General features: G+C 50.5%; 1 protein-coding gene across 1 annotated transcript; it reads right to left on the reverse strand.

The window, feature by feature from the left end:
- Window positions 1-6,319: 6,319 nt before the first annotated feature.
- On the reverse strand, window positions 6,320-18,348 carry Sema3g (semaphorin 3G). Its single transcript, XM_035452918.1, has 16 exons — window positions 18,234-18,348; window positions 16,155-16,315; window positions 15,997-16,059; window positions 15,623-15,742; window positions 15,247-15,337; window positions 14,956-15,072; window positions 14,649-14,794; window positions 14,350-14,464; window positions 14,170-14,239; window positions 13,750-13,894; window positions 13,277-13,508; window positions 13,093-13,184; window positions 12,113-12,154; window positions 10,517-10,748; window positions 10,096-10,229; window positions 6,320-8,793 (listed from the first exon to the last, which is right to left on the reverse strand). The coding sequence occupies exons 1-16, from the start codon at window positions 18,346-18,348 to the stop codon at window positions 8,332-8,334; spliced, it is 2,337 nt and encodes a 778-aa protein (XP_035308809.1). The 3' UTR covers window positions 6,320-8,331.
- Between the last annotated feature and the right edge of the window lie 351 nt (window positions 18,349-18,699).

Here is an 18,699-nt window from a genome sequence, read left to right on the forward strand (position 1 = left end):
AAAAGGAATATGTTCTTTTTAATATGTAAAGGTATATATTTTTAAATCTGTAATACATTCATTTAAATAAAAATCTGTAGTGCCTAGGAGTGCAGCTCACTGGTAGGACACATGCTTACCATGTGCAAGGTCCTGGCATGGTTCACTCTCCAGCACTTACATACTTATGAAAGTCATTAGACTATTAAGTCCTAAAAGGATAATAATGAAAACCACTCTTAACTCACCCTTCTCTATTTCTAGTCCTATTTCCTAAAGGCAACTACTGCCATTTTTAAGCAGTTTCTTGATTTAGTAATATTAAACATTTATTTCTTTTGTTACAATGGGGTTAGCACCTTAGGAAATTCCTATTTTCAATCTCCCATGATAATTTATATTATCATGACTATAATAATGTGATTTACTATTGATCCAGACAATACATCATGTTTTAACTTTTCTTTCCCTAAATTAGTAACCACCCTTCTTTGTTTTCTTTTGGGTTTGGGGTTCTGGGTGGAGAGGATTTGTTTTTGTTTTGAGACTATCTCTATATGTAGTAGCCCTGGCTGGCCTAGCACTTGCTATATAGATAGACCAGGGTAGCCTTGAACACACAGACATCTTCTGTCTCTGTCTCTAGAATGCTGGCAGTAAATGTGTGTACCATCACTGCCTCTTTTATTGCTAACTCTAGATAGTATATCATTGCCAGTTGTACCTCTTTTCTTGAAGGCCTGCCTTCTACAGCCTAGCCTAAGCTGGATGCTCCTGGGCTTTCTGAACAACTGCTATCCTAGGAGCCCCTTTTCTTCATTTTCTATCTCATAGGTTTGCTGGGCAGGACACGTCTTGTTCTGCAGCCCAGGCTGTCCTGGAACTCACGGTAGCCTAGGCTGGCACTGAACTCTCTAGGCTTTCCTCAGCCTCTCAAGTGCTAAAATGATGTATTTGAGCTACCATTACTATTATTTATTTATTTTGAGACAGGCCTTCTCTGTATTGCTTTGCAGCCTGTCCTGGAACTCACTCTGTAGACCAGGCTGGCTTCGAACTCACAGAGGTCTGCCTGCCTCTGCCTCCCTGAGTGCTGGGATTAAAGGCATGCGCCACCCATGCCCAGCTGAGCCACCATTACTTTAGTTGACTTTTTTTTTGTTTTGATTTGGTTTTGGTTTTGGCTTTGGTTTTTGAGACAAAGTTTCGCTGTGTAGCCCTGGCTGTCTTGGAACTCATTCTGTAAACCATGCCTGGAACTCACAAAGATCTGTCTGCCTCTGCCTCCCAAGTGCTAGAATTAAAGGTATGTGCCATCAGTCCCTGGCTGTATTTTACTTTCTTAACCTAGAGTCACTGTAAGTGTTATTGTCTTAGAGATTGGTGTTAGCACCTTTCTGTTTATAAGAATCAATCTGTATAATACTAAAATGCAAGAAACCATCATCTTAACCGAAAATGATGACTCCTCAGCAGAGATCTTGAAACCCTTGCTTTGATTAACCACAGAAATCCACCTGCCTCTGCCTCTGCCTCTGCCTCTGCCTCTGCCTCTGCCTCTGCCTCTGCCTCTGCCTCTGCCTCTGCCTCTGCCTCGAGTGCTGGAATTAAAGGCATGCACCACCACTGCCTGGTCTACCTTGTATATTTTAAATGCTTATTTTCATAACAGATGTGTTTATTAGAACAAATTACTAATAGATGTGCCTATTCAGTTAATGGCTGTCATAACTGAGAACCTGAACAAATGCTTCCTTTGTGAAAGACAGAAATAAACATTTAATGAAATTCTCCAGTGCCCATGCTCCCCTGTGCTTTTTCCCTTTATTGGAGCCAGAAGTGAAGGTCAGAAACCTCCGGGTTTTATTCTGCTTTCCTCCCTGACCAACCTCCTTTCTTGTCAATTCATCTGTTTTTCAAAGTTTTGTCCTCCTCTTCTGCCATTGCCAGTGTTCAGCTCAGACTCACCCCTTTTCCTTCTATCAGTTACCATATATATAAAACACGTGATAGTTTTTGCTTAGGATTGATATCTGTGGCCTTTTGCAAATAGGGTCCTGAACAGCTACATCTCCCACAACACCCCACCCATGGGCATTCTGCCCTGTTCATTTCTGAACTTCTGGACCTCAGGTCCGCAGAGTGGAGAGCCCTAACTTTCATCCTCAGCCTGTTGAACTGAATTCAATGGCCAACTCTTCGTCGCTGCCTTCTCACTTCTGGTCTCTGCTTGCGCCCTTGTAGTATCCTAAAATTGTCCTTTGTCAGTCCTACAATTGTAGGTCTGTCTCTACTGCTGGATTGGAAGCCACTTGCAGTCAGAGACCTGTTTTGTTAGCCGTTCTTCTTGGTTGTGGTGCCCAGCCCAGCCACCTTCCCTGGCAGTTTGCTATCTATCCACACTGGTTCTTGATCATGTTGTTCTGGTATTAAACATCAGAGGGCAGTGTTAGCACGTTGATGAATAAGACTATGAAAAGCTTGCTTCTGTTTGGGGAATTACACAGAATTAATGTGCCTCACTTGTTCTAAACACATTAGTTCAAGTTTATTCATGAGGTGTATCTATGTTAGGGTTAGAGATGAATATTAAAGCTAACAATGACACTACCACTCAGGTCAAATTCTTAAACAAGACTGCTTTTACAGTTCCTCTAGACTCAGAGTGGTCTTCCTAACCCTGGCATGCCTTCCTCCACCATCAACTGGTGATTTCCATTCCCAAGGGATATTTAATATGGTTCTATTGCTCTTCTGCATTGCCTTCTTACCATACACACATGCAGATAGCCACCATCTGTGGCTGATGATCCGGAGACATGGACAGGACAGAGATGCTATGAAATGCCACATCTCCACTGGCCCTGACACAGCTGAGTATCAACACCATCTCCACCACGTGATCCAGGCTGGCAGGAGGTGAATCACAGCATCATGGAGGCCCCCAGATGAAAGAAGACTCCTTTGTGACTAAGCAAGGAAACACCATTTTAAAGGATCAGACATCATGAGGCCCAGATGGAGGAGTGAAGCCTGACAGCCCCTCCCCCTTGACCCTGGATTCTTGACCCTAGCCTTCATGCATGCCTGATAAACAGGAAGGCATCCGCGCCATCAGTGTCCATCCGTCTTAAGTCCATCTGAAACCCGTCTGGGCCATCAAAGCCATCCCTAGCCATCAGGATCAGACTAGAATGGACACCATCCTCAAGGAAACAATCCCCCATTGTGTTCCACTCCTTGGAAATGGTGAATTTGTAAACAGGCTCTTACATTTAGACAGATCCTGCCCTGGCTTTGTGTTGGGGTGTTGTTTTTTCTTCCCTGAACAATGCCCTTTCCATTTGGACCAGCCGTTCACACTATTGTCCTAGACCCTTGGACTACAGGAAACAGCACAGATTGTTATCAGCTGAGGCGGGTGGGGGCGGTGTGCACAATGAGATCATGTCCACAAAGCAAACTGCTGTTCTGACGTGTTATTCTTCTATATCTGTATCTGTGAGAGCAGAGCTGCCTTGACTTCCCAACAGACCAATCTTGACTTCAAGTGTCCCTTTTATTTGAAGGTGGAGAGACACCTGGATTCCGTTCCAGAACTTTTTTTTTTAAAACTCACCTTGGAATCCTGATCAGGTCACAACTTTCTGATGGGCAGATTGTTCCTCTCTGTCCAATGGTATACTCATCGGAAACAGATATCACTGTTGCACTAGAAACTTTGAGCCTATTCCTCCCTGCATTCCCTTGGCAGCAGAGCTCCTGGGAATAGGCTACCAGCTGGCTGGAGGCCTATGGGAAGAAAGCCCAGCAGCCCTTAGAAGCCCCTGGAGACTTTGCAACAGTTCTTACCCCTGGTGGAGAATGATTGAGGAACTAGAAATTTCCTTAATGGAACTCCAGCGGAGAAAGTGAAAGGCTTCATTATAAGGCAGCCTTGGAGGAAAGGGGGGCAAGGTGAATAGGCTGGGCAGGGGCAGATGGGCACCAGGCCATTGCTGCCTTCCTCATCTCTAGTACACCAGAGAGGAAGGTGAGTCCAGAAAAGGAGCCAGGAGGGACCCCAAGCTTCTTATCAGATATTGCGTCCAAATCTGGCCCTGCCTAATCCTTTCTCTCCAAGTTTGTAGTTTAGGAAAACAGAGATTGGTTTCTGTTGTGTAGTCAAGCTTCTCCTCATGGAGCGCCCTACTCCCTGCAGCGCAGGACATAGTGAGACTAGGCTGAGTCATTATTTTGATGAAAATTAGACTATTTCTGAGTATCTGTCTCCTAGTTTTTTAAAAAAAATAGTGCTCAGGCAGTGGTGGCACATACTTTTAATTCCTGCACTCTGGAGGCAGAACAGGTGGATGGATCACTGTTAGTTTGAGGCTAGCCTGATCTACAGAATGAGTTCCAGGACAGCCAGAACTATAGTTTTGGGGAGTGGGGGGAAGTGCTACATCGAGAAGCCTCCATTTCCTGGGCTGACAGAGGCATGTGAGCTGGTCTTCCAGGGAGCCAGGCTGAGAGGGGACTGTCTTAAAGGAGACAGTCTCCTGGTGCCTGCTGTATGTCCACTTGTCAGATTCTTGGGTGTCTAGACCTATCCTGTCTAGGTTAACCAGATGAAAGAGCAGCACAGAAGCCATTCGAGACAGCAAAGGGGTTGCTCCCTCTTGTTCTGACAAGCTCCCCACCCTCCCTGAGAGATTATTCTGTTCAATTTCAGGACAGACACAGGCTTGAGCTGAAGCAGGCTAAGGGAAGAAGAAAAGGAGCCAGAGCAGGAAAGACCCCAGACCCACAGTTCCTATGCTAGTGGGTTTACAACTCTGCCCATAGGGCAGAAGGTCCTATTTTGGTGAAGGAAGCGGAGACTGACTGACATCTGGGAGTCAGGACCTCCAGTGTTTACCAACTTGGGAGGCAACGATTAACAAATTAATCTCATGTGTAAAGGGAAGGAATTAATCTAATCAGCACTTTTTAAAAAATGTGCTCTTCAGAACATTAGAAATAAGATGTTAGTTAGCAGCCCTGCAAAAATGGAAACAAGAGACAAAAGGCCATGCCACAGTAGGGAGGAGATGGGTGAGAGGTCATTGAAAGAGTCCACAGGGTATACAGCCCCCAGGCCTGGGGCAGCTATGAGCACAGAAATCAGACAGATCATAGAGACAAGGAGGTCATGAAGGGTTTCCTGGGATTGGCAGTTGACAGGACACTGTTTTGGCAACACTTAACTAGTTTCTTTGTCTACATTTCTTTTCAGCTCTAAACCAGTTTGGGAAATCATGAACCAGGGGTCCAGACAGCAGGGGAAGTATGAGCCTCAGAGGAAAAAGCTGCAAGAGAAAGATAGAGAGAAGGTGAAATTACTAAAGCCGGAAATTGGGCTTGAGTTAAGAAGTGGGGGGGGGGGGCGGATGGGAGAAGACTTTGGGAACAGGGGTGGCAGTGACAGCTGGGAGCAGGGGATGCATAGTGTGGCCAAGGGCGGAAGAGGGTTACGGGGGCCACATTTGTACTCTTTGCTGGACCAGTGACAAGTAAGTGCAATGGTGATGTCTCTTAATCAATGGTGATGGCTCGAGGTGGGGCAATGGTGTTTCAGGTTCAATCAAGCCTAGGTGTTTGTAGAGGGCTCCAGAGCCAACCTACAAGATGAGACCAGTGGGTGACCTATTTTATTAATCTCCAAGGGACCTATCCAAGCTAGATGCCACAGCCAGCTTCCTGGGGAGGTAGGCTGCTGTCCCCCTATTTTTGAAGTGTTCTTGTCCGTTTTTTCCATCTCCCCTTAGCATCAGTGTGGTCTATACTTTGGGAAGGATGTCACATGTCACTGGAGCAGTAGCAATCATGGTCATAATGCCTTCTGAGCATGCTCGGTAGCTCACACTCAAGGCTTCCCTTCCTCCCCAGCTGCAGTCTAGCCTGGGCAGGGCATGATCTCATTGGCCTCAATATACATTAGTGTATGGCTTGGAATGAAGGCAGTACCAGACTAAGAGGCACTGTTACAAATGTCAAGAGCTGTGAAAAAGGAGCAGAGCTGCCTGTCTGCCCTTATCAGCTTCTCCTGCCCCCTCAAAATCCTTCTGGAGTTCCGAAAAGGTCAATTTTATAAGCCCTGGGGACAGGATTTTCCTTCTATATTGAGCAATCTTTGCTTTATAGGCAAAGACTGACTCCTTCCACTGTCATACATCGCCCTGTTTGTTAGAAAATGCCACCTAGGCTGACCATTTCCGGGAACACATAGTACTCTTCCTTCCTCATTCGTAGCTCATAGCCATCAGTTGCGTACAAAACCACACAGATACAGTCATGATGTAATTGGGTGGTATAAATATGTTTTCATCATTAATGGGCTCTGCTTTTCCTCATCAGAGCTCAAGGCAACCACAAACAATAAAAATATCAATAGCAATTTCAATAAGTATCCTTGGAAGACTGAGAGGCCAAAAGGACCACTTCAAAATACTAACACAAACACAAATCACACACATGGGTGTTCTCGGGTGCTCGGACCACAGTACCATGAGAGGGTGGCTGTCGGCAGGAGCTGTCCTGTTCCCACATCTAGGGGTACATTGTTGAGGATATTGAGTTCCTTATCCCTGTGTTTTCCAAAGCCACTTCCCCAGAGGGTCCTACCTGGAGAATCCCAAACCTAGACTTGGTCCAAAGGTCACTGAGGGCTAGGCTGCCACTTTCTGTCTTCTCTGGGTCTCCTCTGCCCCATTCATCTCCTCTGTCTCCCCATCCCTTCTTTCCTCCCGCTTCCACCCGTTCCTCTCTCCCTTCATCCACTGATATCCCAAGGGCCACACCCAAAAGCAGAAGGAATCTGGGTTTGGGCTGGTGGATTTCAGGGCTTCTGTTTGCCAAATGAGCAAAGCAGAGAAGGGGGTGCACATTCAGATCCCGGCACCCTAGGGGTGCCAGGCTAGAGGACATAAACCCAAGGTTTGAACTTCAGTAGAATAAGAACCTCTATCTTGCTTTTTCATCTTTTCCCCCACTCTTTTTTTTTTCTTTTTCCTTCTTTTCAAAGAAGAAATCTCAGACTTGCCCTCTTGTCTGTCTTGTGCGTCACTAACTTGTTCACCCTCGGGCTGGGAATAACATTTCATTTAATTGTCCTCCTCCCCCACTCTGCTCCCCAGCTGCAGAGACTGCTGATGGCAAAGCTCCTCCCTACAGTCTGAGCCAGATGTGCCCTTGACACCAGCTTTCTTTTCCACAACCTCCCATTAGAAAGAAAGAGGGAGAGTGCTGGGATGTAACTCAGCGGTAGAGCACTTGTTTAGCAAGCATGAGACTGGGTTGGATCCCAAGTACCACCAAAAACATGGGAGTCTTACAAATGAACCATCATGACCGCCCTGTGTAGAGCAGAAAATACAGACTACAGGCTGGAAATATCTGGCCTATCTAGTGTCACTTTGATTCTTGAGAGGACACCTGTCATGGACCCATGGACCTACCCCTCTCTAGTTCCTTGTGGCCCTAGACTAAGCCCAGGGTGCTGACCCTGACCACAGGCTGCAGTTCTCAGAGAGCCCACTTCTAACCTCACAAGCCTGAGTGTGCCACCTCCCCCTTAGAAAGGCAGCCCCTTCCTGCTCCCATCCAGCAGCTGCTTTCTTCCTCTCTCCACCCCACAGGCCCTCCTTCTGATCCTCAGGAAGTGACCCTGATGGTGAGGTGTCATATTGTGAAACAACTCTTCCTGGTGTGAAAGGGGAGCCAGGCCACCTCCAGGTTCCAGCTCTTTCTGCCTCTGTAAGTATGAGATGGTGGTGGGCTGAGGCAGGGAAACATCGAGATACCAAAGCATGGAAGCAGATGAACAGGGCTCCCCTGCCTCCTCACGCTGCCACCTTCTTTCATACCTCTGTTAGAACAAGTGTTTGTTCACAGATGCCAGCTCACAGGGCCACTTCCCCCACCTCTGGTGGACGGCTAGTATGTCTTCTCAGAGTCACCCATACACCCACTCAGAATGGCCATTGTTCTGCAAGCTGAGAAAGAACCACCCAACACTCCTGCCTCTGGGCACAACCGGAAATGTGCTCCGGAAGCCACACCATCTCTGAGAACAAATAGCAGGCAGGCCCCTTGGGACTACAAGTGGTCAGGGGGTGCCAGCTCCAGCCTGGGGCTGAGAGCACAGAGAGGGACAGGGTACGCTGAGGTGCATGGCCCCTCCTACCAACCTCTAGTCTTTCATGTAGTCAGTAGAGATTTCCATCTCTAAGAGGTAACTAGGTGCCCTGGCCTCCTCTGCCCTTGCTGGGTGGGAAGGAGATGCTGTTGAGTCCCCCAGTCCTGCCTGACCACCCCCTCTTCAGCCATCTTCTATGTGGCTTCCACCTCCCGGGGTGTTCGATTGTGCTCAGCCAGCACCCGGCTCTTCACCTTCTTGCCCAACTCTAGCCCTGCCCAGCTCTTGCCCTTAGCCTGCTTTCCCCTGCCCCGGAAGGAGCCCAAGCGCTCCCCAACCCCCCTACACCATACACGCTCACAGTACTCATCCACACGGGGCAGGTTGGCGAAACCAGCGAGCTGAAGGATGTCCTTATACCAAGTCTTGGGTGAGGCAGAAGCCAGGCCTCTCCAGGCTGAGGGCTCCTCTAGCCTTGGCTCCCGAAGGATCATGTCCAGCTGCATGGCTGCAATCACCTCCAGGGAAAACCGAACTACAGTCTGGGAGAAGCCGTGCTCCAGTGTGGTGCAGGTATAGTTTCCTGCATCAAGGCGGCTGAGCCTCCGGAACAGCAGTCCCTGCTCTGTTTGCACAACTCGCTCATCTGTCTTCACCTACAGGATGCGTAGGAGGACACAGGAGACATGAGCAAGAAGTGGGGAGGACAGTCACCTCATTTTCTTTCCCACATTTACCCTCCTTGGGGTCCAAGCCTTGGGCTCTCCCTTTTGCCTATTCCCTCCTCCCCAAGATGGGCCTAGTAGCATGACAGGATCTCAAGGCAAACCATGAGCTAATTGCAGGCAGGCAGGCCCTCATCTTCCCACAGCATAGGATAAGGACCTATGAAGGAGGCTTCTCCAATACCGAATGGCTGTGTGTCCCCAGATCAGAGCACTAAGGCACCAGCTTCATAAACTCTGCAGGATCACCCAGGAAGCAGAGGAGTTAGGTGCATGTCTAATGAGGTTTTACACTGAGCTAAGGAAAATTCTACAAACACATATGTTCATTCACACACGCACACACACACACACACACACACACACACACACACACACACATACAGAGTGATGCTGGCCTTTTCCTGTCTTGGTCTGTCCTATTCACTCCCTCACAGTGTGAGGCCCACAGCCCAAGCCTGGGGTGGGCTAAGTGCCCACTTGTGTGTGGGAGGCAAGAGCTGGCTCTGATCCCAAGCTCTTCCACTAACCCTGTTTGGGCTTAGGTCTGTGCATCTGAGAGCCGAGGGTGAACTGCCTGGGTGGTTAGCATTGTGTAACTTCATCTTGTTGCTCCCCCTACTCCAGGGAGTCTCCTCAGTGCCCAACCCTGCAGCTGGTCCCAGGCTTGCCCTCTCTAGCTCCCAAGCTGGAGGAAGAGGCCCTCCTGTAATCACACCCCTCCTTTTCTTTCCCTCCCCATGGGAAATCCCTTCCCGACTCTGCTCTGCCCACAGCCCAGACTGAAGCCATCTTGGGGGTTGATAGACCTTCCCAGTCACGGGGAGAAGAGGGCTTGGGCAGACAACTGGCTTCTGAGGAAGAAGCATAGGGCTAGTAATAGGAAGTAATGTAGTGATCAGGGACCAGGCTTAAGGCAGAGAAAAACTAAGAAACTCTGGGGAAGAGATCTCTTCAAAGCTGAGCCATATGTGTTAGCAAGAGAATTTCCAGACCAACTTAGACCCCATTCCCTCTCTTTAACCTCTGCCACTCCCCTCACATACTAAAGAGTGTAGCTACATCTGGCCTAGGCATTCCCAGAAGCAGAAATATGGGCAGGTCCTCATAGGTAGCCAGGGTATAATTTTTCTCAGGATGATCTTTGGCAGTTCATCCCAGAGTCTCTTTCTAGAGCTTAGGGTTTGGGGGTGCAGGGAGAGAAATGGATCTCAAGGCAGAGTATTCACTCACCTGGTCAATGCCCTCATCCCCTGGCCTCTGTAAGAACCAGCGCACTGCAGCTTGGGGAGACTTGGGCAGACACTCAAGGAAGGTGCTGTTGTGCTCTGTGCCAAAGACTCTGATCACCAGTCCTGAAGATTCCTCTGTAGAGAGGGCTAGGTCAGATCAGCTTGGGAACTCGGGGACCCAGGCTCTGAGGGCCACAAACTAACTCCCAAAGGATACCCATGTGATGAGGACTTAGCCATCCATCAATCACAAACCACTCTCAGAGATAGAAGATACTGCCCTAAAGCCCCGAGTGTAGCTGATTAGATAGGGAAACTGGATACCTTATTACCATAAGACTTTTCTAAGCCCATGCTTCCCAAGGATGGAGCCCAGTCCACAGGCTGACCCACATCCCTAGCCCACAACTCACTGTCTTGGCCCTGGCCTTGGTCCTGGCCCAGACACTGCAGAGCAGGGTTGCCATGTCGGATGTCCTGCCTACGGAACCGGCGCTTGCCCAAGCTGGGGCGGTAGCGGGTACAGGAAGCACCATCCCAAGCACAGTATGGGTCCCGGGCCAGGCAGCACTCTGCACAGGCACTGCCGTAAGTCTCACACTGGTGCAGTTGCAGCCGGGCCACGCCCAGCGGAGAGCCCACGTACAGTGTTTGCTGGGGAAGGAACACAGACAGAGCCACGGTGAGCTGGGCTTCACCAACAGGCTCCCAAGCTCCAGATTTTCCCGAGACCCGTCAGTTTCAGGGAGGTTTCCAGAACCTCTTGGATTCATTCACAAGACTAGAGATGCTGAATGTATTCCAGATCCTGTACTAGGCTGTGAGTAGGTAGGAGTAGCCCCGGGGAGACTTCTTCAGGCCCTCTTTGTTGTCGGCCTTTGCACCCTAGCCTAAGGGACTTTATGTCATTGGCCTCTGACTCCAGAATTGTGCCTTTTGACGTTGTGATATGACCCTGTCATCTGCAAAGTTCATGTCTGAGCAACTGAGTTATCAAAAACAAACGGGGGGGGGACGATGACACCAACTCATGTTTTGAGTAAGTTTATGATTTTGTGTTAGGCCTCACTCATAGCTGTCCTCAGCCCCATGTAGCCAGTAGGATGTAGATTGGAGGAGTCTACAGTAATCCCTGTATAAAAGCTAAGATTTGGACCAGTGAGATGGCTCTGCATGTAAAGGTATTAGCCACCTAACCTGACAATCTGAGTTTGCGCCCCCAGGTCCCATATGGTAAAAGGAAAGAATCTGCTTCCACAACTGTTCTCTGATCTCCACACTCCATTTGCCAGGAGAACATTTAGGGCCCTATAGACTCAGCCACTTGCTCAGTGCAACTTGAGCATGGCAGGATATTTTTTAAAAATTTAAAATATTGGGATTTGCTCCCAGAGACTAGGGAGATAGCTCAGTCAATCAATCAGGTGCTTGAGCACAAGGATCTGGGCTCAGTCTTCAGAAACTACATGATAAAAAAAAAAGGCTGGATATGGTGGCCCCACTTGCAATTCCAGAATTCCAGGTTAGAGAAGCAGAGACATGTGGCTTTAGGGCTTGCTGGCCAGCCACTCTAGCCTAATCGGCGAGCTTTAGACCAATGAGTCTGTCTCAAAGAAAGGTGAGCAGCACTCGAGGAATGACACCTGAGGAGGCAAGCAGGCAGGCAGGCAGGCAGGCTAGCATGCTCACACACACACTGTAAACAAGAATTTTTAAGCTGTGATTTACCTAAAGACAAACTGGGACAAAAAGCATTTGCAATTGGTTAGGCACCTACAGCAGGACACTAAAAGGAGTAACCTTGTTCCATTAGAAATCTGGATTTTTCTTTCCAAGCCCGTTTGTGTCCCTGAGAGGCTCCCACGGGGCTTTTGTGGCTTTATCTGAACACATGAAGCTCTGCTCCCAGCTGGACTTGGCCTTAGCTGCAAGACCTAATCAAATCTGATAGGCCCAGCTCTCCAATAGAATCCAAGGCAAGTTTAGGAGCAGGGGTATAGGGAAGGGGTGGGCCTTACCCTTTTGACAGAGATCTCCATCTGGGTGATGGGTGTTGGCACCTAGAGAAGGGATAGGGTCTTAGGATGGATTGGTGAAGGCTATGTACAGAATCCTTGCTTTCATCATTCCCCAAGCCCTGTGTAGGAGCCAGTTGCCCACACCCGCAACCTGATCTCTGTACCTCCTGGCAGCAAAGGATGGATGGGCTTGGGAAAAGGTGGTGCTTTAATCTTAGCTCCTGAGCAGCCAAGGTAGGAAGATGGAGAGGTCAAAGTCAGCTCACTCTATATAATAAGTCACAGTCTAAGTTGAGCTACATAGAGAAACATGGTCTCAAAAATACAAACACTGGGTATGGTAGCACAGACCTTTATCCCCAGAGCTCAGGAGGCAGAGGCAGGTAGATTTCTCTGAGTTTGAGTCCATCCTAGTCTACATAGTGTGTTCTAGGCCAGCTAAGAATATATAGCAAGATATATGCATATACCTTGCTCAAACAAACAAAAACAGCTGGATCATCTTTCCCTGATACCCAGAAAGATCCCCTCATGCTGGCTGGCCACCAGGCCAAGTGGGAGGCTTGGCACAGAGTTCCACTGTCCCCTCCCACAATGTTCCCAGCCATGGACCAGCAGCCCTAAATCATTTACCTCATATCCAGAGGCAAAATAGCCCCCCAAACAGAGACAATCCCTGTCCAGATATAAGGTGGGGAGGAAAACTCTTGGGGACTTGGAGTCTCAGCTGCTTTGTCACTGCAAGTTAAGCCTTATACTAGGCTTTGTCAAAGGTGCTCACCATGGCACTCCCTCCCCAGAAAGCACCAGGCATTTGAGTCCACACTCTGCTACCTTAGCTCCCCCAGTAATTCAGAAGCACCCCAGAGGCTCTTCAGTGTGTGTGCACCATAATTTGAGCCTATCTCCTCGGTTCACTCCCCTGGAGCCTACCCCAGGCCCAGGAATGAGGGTGGAACCTCTCATTATCCCCTGCTCACCTTAAACACCTGGAGCTCCTCCAGAACTACCTCTTCAGACTCAGCCATGCCACTCACATGGAGGGCAATGACTTTGAGCACAGAACCTGAATCTGGAGCAGGGTAACAAGGGTTAATGAAATAAGAAGGAAGGAGCTACCCTTCCCCACAAACCTGGGGGGCTACTTCTGTTCTGCCCTCCTACCAGTCCCTAGGAAGATGACATCATAGGTCCCATCCTCAGCCTCAACTCGGTCCACCACAATCTGGCGCAGCTGCTGAGCCAAGTGAGTTTTGACCAGGACAGGGCGGCCACGCCTAGGCCTCACAGGCTGGAACATGAGTGGGTGGTCTCGGACAAACTGTAGCACCTCATCCGGGTAGTCCTTGGTGCTGCCAAAGGGTCGCCCTGGCTGTGCAGTCATCTTGCTAGGGCACTGCAAGCAGCAACAAAGGGGGCACTTGAAATCCCTAGGCTGGCACTGCCAGGCCTCTTTCTACCTCCAGGGAGCCATGAGCATAGCAGAGGCTCTCCTTCCAAGCCCCCCTGGAGGCCCAGCCCATCACTGCCATGGGATGACTGTAAACCTGAAGCTTTTCTATAGAGGAGTCCCCCCCCCACACACACACCCATCATCTACTTAGGGTTCCTTTGCCTGGTCCTAAGCAGCTACTTACCACACCAGGACGGGGGAAGGGCACCTTGCCCCCATAAGGTTCCCACTGATGCTGAGGGCCATCTCGGTGGGCAAAGGGCCCATTGAAGACCTCCCAGATGTCTACCATGTGGTACACACAGACGGCAAAGCCCTGGAACACAGCACTGCCAAAGACAAACAGGGACAGTCAGGCCAGGCCAAGGTGGTTGGAGTTGACAAAAGCTAGCTCAATAGGTGATAAAGAAGACGACAGTGTCTGCTGAAGACCAAGACTGGAACGCAGGACACAGACACAGAGACAAGACAGAGACATGTTGAGAAAATAGTCACAGCATCGCCAAAACAGGGAGAAAGACAACGGAAAGGCTGTGCCATGAGAGCAGAGGCTCAACAGAGACCAGGCTGGGGTGGCTTGGTGCAGGAAGCAAAGCGTGCCCACCTGACAGTGCTGAACAGTGCATACACCTCAAGGCTCTTCCCTGCCTTGGGCCACAGCAGGAACACATCCTCTGGGTCACAGAAAGAGGCATTGGCATTACATCGACTGCCAGTGCTCTGACGAACCCTCTCTGAGCCCTCCCTACTCCCAGAACCCAGCTCTGGTTGGCCATCCTCTTACCCAGCTGGTCAAAGTGAGTCTCAGCCCCACCAGGGCCAGGCACAGAGCATACCAGCCTGGCCTTGAGGAAGGTACTCCATTTGTTCACCAGCACCCGCTGGCCACCAGCATCATTCTGGGGGATGGGAAGTTGAAGTTGGCTTCAAGCCCCATGAGGGTGGGCCCCCCTCCTGTTCTTCCACCCCAACCACGGGGAGAGGTATGGATGTCAGCACTCAGTTTCCCTAATGTGGAGAGACAGTCTAGGAAAGAAGTCTCAACAGGGGTTTTGAACCTCACCATCCCACCACAGTTCTTACCACACAGACTCGGCCCACACGGCTGATGGTGACATGACCTGGGCCACCATCTGGTGATGGGACAGTCTCAGAGAAGAAGAAGTACACCTTGTCATCATCCGGGTCAGAGTTATCTGGGATCCTAGCAGCCATCACAAACCGGGGGTCTGGGAGAGTGACAGGTAATAATGTGACAAGCGAAGCCACATGCCTCCCTCACCCCAGGAGCTGAAGGTGTGGCCTGTCCATTGTGTCACATTCTAACTATCTTCTATCATCCTAGTTAGAGGGATGGGTCCCAGGCAGCCTTGTCCTCAGGGGGCCTTACCATGTAGGAGGCTCTGGTCAGAGTCAGAACGCAGGGCTGCTCTGGGACCCCCACTCCGGAAAATCATGGCCTCACGTCCCAGGAAATCAGCAGTGAGGCCTGTGTACAGCTCCGCACCTAGAAGGTACCAGAGTGAGGAGAGAGGGCCAGGTCTAGCAACCAGCTCATCCCTCTCCAGTACCATAGGCCAACTCTCACCCTCCTGGTCCACTCTAGCTTAGTATTACCTGCAGTCTGCAGGCACCATCATTGTAATGGAGAATGCAGGAACGGCTCCCTACAATTACCCACCTACAAAGGTGCTGGCGAAGGGACGGCTTGGCTCGTGTGGGCAACGTCCCCTTCCATTTTCCACAGTGCTGGACTCCTGGTGGAGTACATGCTAGAAGTAGGAAAAGGACACACAAGGGTGTCACCTGGGAAAGAAGCAGGGCCTCATCCCAGGCAGTGACCTTTGCGTGCAACTGGGGCACAGGGTTGGGGGTAGAGGGAGAAATCCTCATTCAAGGCCTCTCTGATGGGGTCAACACCCCAGCACAAAGGCTCCTTTCAAGCCCCTACCCCCTCTGTCCTACCCTGGTTCAATGGGAAGCGTTCAGACAGCCTGGGGTGGGGGTGGGGGATGTCACTGCTTCCCAATGTCTCATGGGGCCAGGCCCAGGCTCACCTCCCCTCGATGCCCCACTGTGATGAGGGTGCAGATGGGCTGGAAGGCTCCAGTGCCGCAGGCCAGCAGGTGGGTTCGGTTGTGGGGTTGTAAGACCCGCACAAAGTTGGCACACTCTGTCTGCAGGAGAAAGGAGGGGCCCAAAGATGAAGGAGGGAGACGTGCACCATGTCCTTGGGTTCTAAGGCTCAGCCCTGCTTCATAGCTGCTCTGAGGACATTGGTGAAGGTCACATTCTTCCCAGACCTCCCCAAACACTCAGGATCTTCTCCAAATGCTCCAAGCAGGGGTACCAGGGGAGTGGCTGCAGGCCATTTTGAGAAACAAGGCCTGGTATTGAGTAGGCTGCAGAAGTTCTTGTCAACAACACTTACCAAGGGGTCTCTTCCCTTTCGGACACATTCTGCCTTCTGTCCTGGCTGTGGCAGCCACAAAACCTAAAACGTAGCCAGTGCCTCAATGTCCTTAAACTCATAGTCTCAAGTTCTCCATCTGGAGGTGCCCCACTTTCACCCCCATCAGTCCTGCTCACCTCTCGGGGGTCTGGCCATGCCTGATCCAACCTCAGAGAGTAGAGGGCATCACGGCCTCCCAGAAAGAGGCGATCCCGATACTCATCCAGGTACATGACTTGGAGGTCTAGGGAGCCCCGTGGGCCAAGAAAGATGGCAGAGCGGTTGGCAGACAGGAGATCTAGCAGAGATCGAGGGAAGAGGGTTAGGGACTGCTACTCAGCCTGCATCCCCAGTCAGGTCTCGGGAATGGGGGTCCCAGCTATGCACTCATCACACACGTACTTCTGGGCAATGTTGCCATGGTGGAAGGCTTTCTGGACATAGTTCTTGGGATAAGTAGCGCTCTCAGTCCCCACCCAATCTAGCCCAGTTTACCTTTTTTTTTTTTTTTTTTTTTTTGAAATGGTCCTGGAGATTAGACTTAGGACTGCCTTCCATCATGCTCAGCACCCAAGCACTCTGCCACCAAGCAAATTCCCAATAAGCCTCCATACTCCATTCTCTAGACCCTTCATCTTTCAGCTGATAGCTTCCCAGAATCCTACCTGTTCCTTGCTAAGTGCCCAGGGAAGTCAGCCCCACCAACAGAAATTATGTTGGCAAGTCTGGCAAAGAACTTGGAGAGCCAGGAAGAAGGTGGAAGAGTGTGAACACTTGCAAGTCTGGCTCCACTGGGAAGGTAGACAGGCCCGGACAGAGGGAACACCACAGCACAGGGCAGATTAGCAGATTAGGTACCACCAGACAGAACTCCAGCCTCAGAATTGTGGGCAAATAACATTATCCCTTGTAGACACGGCCCTGCCAGCTGACCCCAGAGGTGGGGGCATCAAGGGCCCCAAGTTGTAGGTCTTGATATAGTTCCTTGGGGAGGTGGAAGTGATGCCTCCGCAAAGGACTAGCAGATTTTCACTCTGGGAAGGTCCAGAGCCCTTTACCTAGAGCTCCTCATGCACTCCACTCCATCTCCAAACTCATTAGTGGCCTCTTCAGGAAGCCCTCCTTGGCTGATAGAGACTCTGAAACTTCCCTCTTGCAGGCCATGTCTAACAGCCTGATCTCCCCTCAGCACCACAACTCCTGAAACAAGGACACCTTTCCCTCTTGGTCTCCACAGCAAGCTTGAACCTTTCGCCTTCTAACTGAGCTCTCCAGGGGGAAGGTGACTCTTCTCCCCAAGAGTCTGCAGGGCTGGGGAGATGGCTCAGCAGGTTAAGACACTTGCTGCCAAACCTGCCGACCTGAGTTTGATCCTCAGGGCATTACATGGTGGAAGGAGAAAATCAATTCCTACAACTGGTCTTGTGACCTCCACACATGTGCAACATGCTCTCTAGCACATGTGCGCCTAGACAACACGTTCTCTCTCACCCCCCCTTTCAAAATAAATGAGCACAATACATTTTCTGTTGAAGCATCTATAATGAAATCTTTGTTTCAATCACCTTTCCCCATAGACCATCAAAGGACGCAGTACCACACAGCTGGATTAGAATGGAGGACTACCTCTGTGTGTGTGTGTGTGCGCGCGCACACACACACACACACACACACACACACACACACGCAAACACTGGGTGGCAGAGGGAAGCAGAGACTCTCCTGGGCTATAGATGGAGAAGGGATGATAAAGTGAGCTTGGATGATCAGCCAGGACAGGATGCAAGAGGTGGGAGAGGCTCCTCCCTTCCTTGTGGCTCAGGACTAGGACAGACTTCTACCCACTGCCTTGATGTCTGCCCAGACCCTCTCTACACCCATCTGCCCCTGTCCCACTGTTCCCCTCCCATCTCTGTGCCCACCCTGACGGAGCTCTGTCATGGTTTTCATCTCCCTCTCTTCCCTTGTATCAGCTTCCTCAGTTTCCACCCTGCATCAGTCCCCCACTTTGGTCATGGCTCCCAGGATGTGTCTACCTTTCCTGTCCATGGTCATCCCTAGCACCATCTAGGGGTTGCCCAGGAAGCCTTTCCCAAAGGATGTACAGGTCCTGGCTCTACCCCTGTTGTTGCAGGCTGGCTGAGAGAAGTCCTAGAGCCACAAACATTCACAGGCATTCACAACATGCTCACAAACAGGGCAGCACTGGTCAGTACCTCTGTAGGAGAGCCGCAGACGAGGCACACTGGGGCTGGGACCAGGGCTGGGGCTGCACCCTTGGAGCAGGAGGCTCCCCAGGAGGCAGCAGATGGCCCAAGCCTGCAGGGCCATGCTGGGGAAAAGGATCTGCCCCCTGATCCAGCTGCTGGATGTAGTTTGCGCTGCTGCCACCAGGCTTGCCACTTATAAGGCGGTGGCTCCACCCAACACTGGGCGGGAAAGCAGGGAGGAAGAGGGAAGCAGAAGAATTCCAAGCCTGCCATCTACCTGCAGTTTCTCCAGCCACCTCAGCTGGCCCGCTGAATGCTGGTGTAGCAAGCCAGTCTGTTCCCCTCTTAGGAGACTCTTTCCTAGCTGTGGTGAAGACAGTTTGAATGACACACTCACAGATGCAAGTACCCAGGCTCCAGCAAAGCAGCAAAGGGGCAAGACAACCTGAAAGAGAAGTCAGGGATCAGGTAG

This window comes from Cricetulus griseus (assembly GCF_003668045.3).
Source record: "Cricetulus griseus strain 17A/GY chromosome 1 unlocalized genomic scaffold, alternate assembly CriGri-PICRH-1.0 chr1_1, whole genome shotgun sequence".
NCBI lineage: Eukaryota > Metazoa > Chordata > Mammalia > Rodentia > Cricetidae > Cricetulus > Cricetulus griseus.